General features: G+C 65.7%; 1 protein-coding gene across 1 annotated transcript; it reads left to right on the top strand.

The window, feature by feature from the left end:
* Positions 1-4,972: 4,972 nt before the first annotated feature.
* Positions 4,973-6,415, top strand: HPCA (hippocalcin; the record flags this gene model as incomplete). Its single annotated transcript, XM_082777381.1, has 3 exons — positions 4,973-5,350; positions 5,870-5,972; positions 6,209-6,415. 3 exons carry the CDS (start codon positions 4,973-4,975, stop codon positions 6,304-6,306), a joined length of 579 nt encoding a protein of 192 aa, XP_082633507.1. The 3' UTR covers positions 6,307-6,415.
* Between the last annotated feature and the right edge of the window lie 124 nt (positions 6,416-6,539).

Below are 6,539 nucleotides of genomic sequence, written 5' to 3'. Positions count from 1 at the left end.
GGGCTGAGGCAGCCGGGGCCACGTCTGGAGGTGAAGCAGCGTGACATGGCGCGGGGAGGCAGGGGAAGGTTTGGCCTCGTGGCTTCACCGGGATATTTCGCTCCGTGGGCATGGCGGTGCCGCAGGAACCGGACTCTCCCCGAGCTCAGCCCAGTTTCATCCCCAAGCTCTGAACTCAAATTCGCTGCCTGGAAACACCACCAGTGCCCCCCAGTTTGTCCCAGAGGAAGGGGTCACTGGGACTGGGCCCAATCCAGAGCCCCCAACCGGTGGCAGGGCCCCGTTTGTGCCCCAGTTGCGCCCCAGTTGTGCCCAGCAGGTTCAGGAGGGCTCTTCCCCATCAGGCTGGTGCCAGCCAGGCTCCCCCAACAGCTTTGGGGTGTGCTCCGGTGTTTTCCTGAATTAAAGACAATTAAAACCATAATTCCCCATTTTTTTACCCTTTTGCCCTTTCCGCACACAGGAGGAACATTTGCTCCTTCCAGCCCTGCCGTCCTCGGGGGGGCTCCCCAGGAGTGGCCCCCTCACAGCCCACGCTGCTCCATCCCCCCCCTGCCCCTCTCCTCTCCCACCTCCAGGGGGGGGCTTTGGGGTGCCCTGGCCCCAGCACCCCCCAGCAGCCGCTGCCCCCCTGGCCCCGGCACATCGGTGTTCAGGTCACGGCGGGGGGAGATGCACATCGGGGGGGTGGGCTGCACATCGGGGGGGGGCTACATATGGGGGGCAAAGGGGGGGCTGCACACCGGGGGGGGGTGGCAGCAGGGGCTGTGCCGCGGGTCGCTGCTGCCACCTGCCGGCACCGGGCACGGCCACACACGGGGGGGGGGGGGGAACCGCAGCCGGGCCCCCCCCCCCGGGACCCTCCTGACCCCCCCAGGGAGGGGAGCGCCCCTCCGCCCCCCCCCACCCCTCCAGCTCCCAGACGCGACCCCCGGGGTCCTGCCCAGGGCTCGGAGCTCCCGCGGGGGCGGCAGGGGGTGGGGGGCAGCGGGGTCCCTCCGGCTCCGAGCCCCCGGGAGTGGGGTGTCCCCCCCCAAATTTCCCCCCCCCGGGGCTGCCCCGCGGTGCTGCTGCGGGACCGGGGCTCCCCGGACACCCCGCGGCACCGGGAGAGGCGCCGCGAGAGGGAGCCCGAGGCATGCGTGGCGGCGGCACTGGTGGCACTGGTGGAACTGGTGGCACTGGTGGCGCTGGTGGCACGGGTGGCACGGGTGGCACAAGTAACACGGGTGGTTCAGGTGGCACTGTTGGCACTGGTGGCACAGGTAGCACGGGTGGCACTAGTGGCACTGGTGTTTAACCCCTCTGGCCCCTAGGGAACTGGGGGGAACGGGGCAAATCCAGGTCTGGGCGCCTCTTCATGCGCTCCCCTTGCTCCATGAGCCCTGTCCCCCTGCTGTGTCCCCTGCCTGAGACAGTGGTGTCACCTCTGCAGCCCTCCAGTCCCACCATGGGACACAGTGGGGACCAGCAGTGGCCCCAAACCCATCCCTGGGTGCATCCCAGTCACCTGCAGCGCTGAGCCACAGGTCCCAGCAAGAAGGAATCGGGGCAGAACCGAGCTGGAGTCCCCTGGGGCATGGGGACAAGAAGATGGGAAAGCCTTGGGGCTGCAATCCAGGACAGATGGCGTGGAAAACCAGGCACCGAGCACCTGCAGCTCGTGCGTCCTTCCCCTGCACTTGCTGCAGCCAAATCCTGGGGCCACTGCTATGGCTGGGGGCCTGCGTGTGCCCAGACAGCCCCGAAACACGTCCCAGCCCCGTGTCCCAGCGCAGCTGAACACGTGTCCCGGTGCCAACACGCGTGTGCCCCGTGGGGACCGGCTCAGCCCCGACCTTGACTGCCCAGACAAGGTGAGGTGTGTGTGCTTCAGGGCTGCGGCGTGCAGCACCGGGACGTGGGGACGTGGGGACATGGGGATTTGGGGACATGGGGACATGGGGACGTGGGATGGAGCCGTTCCGTTACGAAACGTCCACGCATCCCCGCAGCACTGTCAAGGTTTAGCAAGCGAGCGGCTCCTGATCCAGATGAGCTTGGGCATCACAAAGGGCTTTGTATTCCAGGAAGCCTATTAGAGATTTAAATTATACAAATGGGCTTTTTACCAAAGATCCTCATTATCTGGGCATTTTCATTTAATCCTCGGCTATTCCTGCAGCCCCTGCCCCGCGCCCCCGCCGCGCTCTGCTTACCTTCACCGCATCCTCCACAGGCTGTGCAGGGCTCAGGGACAAGGACAAGCTCCGGGGACAGCGTGGGCCCACGGGAAGGGGTCTGCGGGGCTTTGGGGAGCCCCTGGTGGGGTTTGCTGATGCAGCCTGAGCCCCTCTCATTCCCCCTCTTGAGAAGAAGGAGGAGGAGGAGGAGGATGAGGAGGAAGGGGGCATCCCCTCAGCAGCACCCCATGTCTCTCCCCACTAAGCGAGCACGGAGGTGGGGAGTGGGGCTGCGCACCAAGCGAGTGGGAGGCTGGGGATGGAGGCATGGGGATGGAGAGGAGGGGATTGGGGCTGCTTTGCCCCCCCCCAAGCCTGGGGACCCTATAAATCACTGTGGGGTTGGTGGCACAGCACGGTCCTGCCCGCGCCCCGCATTATCCCCTCCCTCCTGCAATCCATTCCAGCGCGGGGGATTAGGTGGGTTTAGGGCCGGGTTTGAGTCAGAAATGGGATGCTTTCAAATCATCCTGCGTCAGTTGTGCCCTCTGTCACTCATGCAGAGGGGGATTAAAATAGAGATGAAGATTATCGGAGGGGAAGAGGCACCCCCACCTGTGGGGGGCCCAGCTCCCCCCCCCACCTCCCCACCAGGCACCACTTTTCCCTATTTCCTCACCTTTCTGCTCACACCAAGGCCCCATTTCCAGCCCCCTTCCCTTAGCCCTTTCCAGTCTCCTTTCCTGCAGCACAGGGGAGAGGCACAGCCGCTGTCCCGCTCCTCTCCTCACCATTTCCCTCAGTTTCCAGCCCAGACCCATCCCAAAACACCCTTGGGCTCGATGCTGGTCCTGTGCCAGACCTGTGCCCAGCCTGTGCTTTGGGCAAGTGCTGCTGATGGGCTTTGAAACCGAAGCAGTCCCCGTCCCCTGTCCTGTGTCGGGTTGGCATTTCTGCCTGGTGACGCCAGATCCCCCTTGGTGCATCCCCTTGGCCTCCCTGAGCGTGGTTTTGGTGTGAATTTGCCCCATCCTGGGTCTCTCCAGCAGTCCTCCCCCCCCGGCTCCCTGTTCTGCAGCGACCGCCCGCCCCTGCCCCATTCCCCGCAGAAGGAGCCGGGGCTGTGGGTTTAATCCCTTTACGCATGTTTATTTGTATAATTCAGAGGAGAGTGCCTCTTCCTCCCATCTGCCCCTGCCATCTGCTCCCCATGATATTTCCGAACAATCCCGGGCTTTGCAAATCGATCGAGTGGCGCAGGAAGGCAGGGAAACCTGCTGGGGATGTCACCTCCGTATGGGCAGCATCTGGCACCACGGGCGCCTTTTCCCGGTGCGGGGGGCGGCTGCTGGAGGCCGTTTTGCTCCAGCCCCTGTGAGCAGGGAGCACTGAGCTGTCTCTACCTCTGGGGGCTCATTGGGGACCCCACCCAAAACGTCCCCTTCTCACCCCAAAGGACCTTCCTTGGCCCCCCTTGGGCTAGCAAGAAGATGAGTGATAAACCCGTGCCCGGGATCTGGGGATGCCCAACACGGGCTTCCCGTAGCCCCCAGTTCTGCCACCCCCTGGGGACTTGGGGCAGTGGCTTCCTTCCGAGGGGACAGGATGGGGACAGGCAGAGGTGCTGGCAGGGTGGCACTGGTGGCAGGGAGAGCGGTGCCCCAGGAATGGGCCCTAAATTCGGTGTGTGTGCGTGCACATGCGTGTGTCTGCGTGCCCTTGTGCAGCCCCATCCCGGGCCAGGATCGCACCCCACAGCAGTGATTTTTGTCACAGAGCCCTTGGGACCGTCCCCAGGGCCGCATCGGAGCCCAGAGCATCCTCCTGGGTCTGCAGGCACCCGAGCTGCCGGCCTGTGGCGACCTCCCCATGCTCCCAGTGCTCCCAGTGCTCCCAGTACGCCGTCAGCTCCCAGCTCCAGCCCAGCCCTTGCAGGTCACCGAGCCTTTTTCTGCCCTCACCCGGGGGTGGGCGAGCAGGGGCACGAGTGGGGCAGTGCCCCGGGGCCGGGGGCTGCTGCCGGTGCCCCCCGTGCCGCCCCCCGGTGCCGGTGCCCCCCCCCGGGCAGGAGCAGCTCCTCAGGGGGGGCCCAGCACCCCCCAGCCATGCTGCACCGTCCCGGGGGTGTCTGCTAAATGTGCCCCCTCCCGGGAGCATCTTCCCTTGGGGGGGGTCCCTGCAGCCCCCTCCTGAGGTGCCCAGTTTTGGGAGGAGCCCCCGGTAATTCCCCTGCCCCGGGGGCATCTTCCCAGGGGGTGCCCCCCCTCGGGACCCCCCGGCTGCTGCGCCCTGATGTGGGGAGGGGGCTCTGGCTCCAAGTGGAGACCCGCGGCCCCCGACCCTCCCCGGGGCTCCGGAGCCAGCCGGAGGCGTCAAATATTAACGGGGGAGGTGGAGGTGCCAAAAATATCCAAAAATAACCAAAAATAACCCCCCCCCCGCCGGGGAAGCTGGCCCAGATCTGGACCCAGAGCCCCAGCCAGGGCTGAGTCCGGCCCCTTCCCCTCCTCCAGCCCGCTGCGCACCCCCCTCCCTTCCCCCCCCCCCCCCCCCCCCGGTGCCACAACATGGCCCAATCTATTATGCAAATGACCCCGGAGGGTTTATTACGCAAATGCCGGGGGGTGGCTCCCCCGGGGCTGGTCCCGGCGGCTCAGAGGGGACGGCGGTGATGGAGGGGGGCGCATCGGCCACCGCCTCCAGCCGGGTGCCCAGGAGCTGCCAGGGAGCTCTGCCCCGTCCCTCTCCCCTCCTGTAGGGCGCAGGGAGCGGAGCCGGGCCGGGAGCCCCCCCAGCACCCCCCCAGCACCATGGGGAAGCAGAACAGCAAGCTGTGCCCGGAGATGCTCCAGGACCTGCGGGAAAACACCGAGTTCACCGACCTGGAGCTGCAGGGCTGGTACAAGGGCTTCCTGAAGGACTGTCCCTCGGGCATGCTCAACGTGGAGGAGTTCAAGAAGATCTATGCCAACTTCTTCCCCTACGGCGACGCCTCCAAATTTGCCGAGCACGTCTTCCGCACCTTTGACACGAATGGCGACGGCACCATCGATTTCCGAGAGTTCATCATCGCCCTGAGCGTCACCTCCCGCGGCAACCTGGAGCAGAAGCTCGTGTGGGCCTTCAATATGTACGACTTGGATGGCAACGGCTACATCAGCCGGGAGGAGATGCTGGAGATCGTGCAGGTACGCACGGCCCCGGGGTGCGGGCAGGTTTGGGGCAGGTGCCCCGTGTTGGTCCCTGTGCGGGGCTGGGTGAGCCCTGTGGCTGCTGGAAGGAGCAGCCCCCCGGGGCAGACCCTGCTCCTTCATGTCCTGGGGCCAGGGTTTCCCCTGGGCACCCTATCCTGGGGTTTTTCCCGCTGCCCATGCATGTGGCAGCCACCCCGAGGACCTGGTGCACGTACCCAGGAGCTGCTCCCCTTGCCCAGACCCCGGCCCAGCAGCAGCAGCATCAGGGGGTGACTCGTGAGGTTGTTTCATCAACATCTTGGTGGGCATCTCCCAACGAGAGCAGCTCCCAGCTGCCTCCTGCAATCCAGCTCATTCCCCCGGGACAGACACAAGCTGTGCTGGGAGAAAAATCACCCCCCAGTCTGGGTACATGGGCAGGGACTGGTCCCAGTGCAGGGAACCCCAAGCCCTCTGCCCCCCGCCTCGAGCTGGTGGCAGGCGCCCACCCCTCTCCCTGTCTCCCTCTCCCAGGCCATCGACAAAATGGTCTCTGTGATGAACGTGCCCGAAGATGAATCGACTCCGGAGAAAAGAACGGAAAAAATCTTCCGACAGATGGATACTGATAACGACGGTAAATGAGAGGAGATGGAGGGGATTAAGGGAAAGGTCTCATGGCTAAATCCGGGGGTCTTAGAGGGAGCCGCACGCACGCTGATTAAATGCCTCGCGTCCGCTGGGGTGGCCGGGGGGAGCCCCAGCAGCCGAGGGGTGGATGGGGGGGGGTCCCTGATGTGTGTTGGTCCTGTGTGCCCCTGTGTGTCCGGGATGGGGCGGTGGTCGCCGCGCTGAGCCGTGTCCCCCCTGCAGGCAAGCTGTCGCTGGAGGAATTCATCAAAGGTGCCAAGAGCGACCCGTCCATCGTGCACCTGCTGCAGTGCGACCCCCGCGGCACCGGGCAGCTCTGAGCCCCTCCCCAGCCCCCCGCAGCCCCCTGCCACCCCCGTCCTGCAGCCGGACACCATCGCCCACCACGGCCCAGCACGGTGCAGCTACTGCTGCTTCTCCAACAGGCGCGGGGATCCGGCCTAGGGGATGAAGCCCCGGTTGCTCATGCCCCCCCCAGCACCACCAGCATGCACACACTGCACACAGGGCCGGGCCAGCCCCTTCCCCACGGCTGGAGCACAGGTGGGGGCCG

Source organism: Aythya marila (genome assembly GCF_965140915.1).
Source record: "Aythya marila genome assembly, chromosome: 22".
In the NCBI taxonomy this organism is placed as follows: Eukaryota; Metazoa; Chordata; class Aves; order Anseriformes; family Anatidae; genus Aythya; species Aythya marila.
This window is presented reverse-complemented; position numbering and strand designations above follow the sequence as displayed.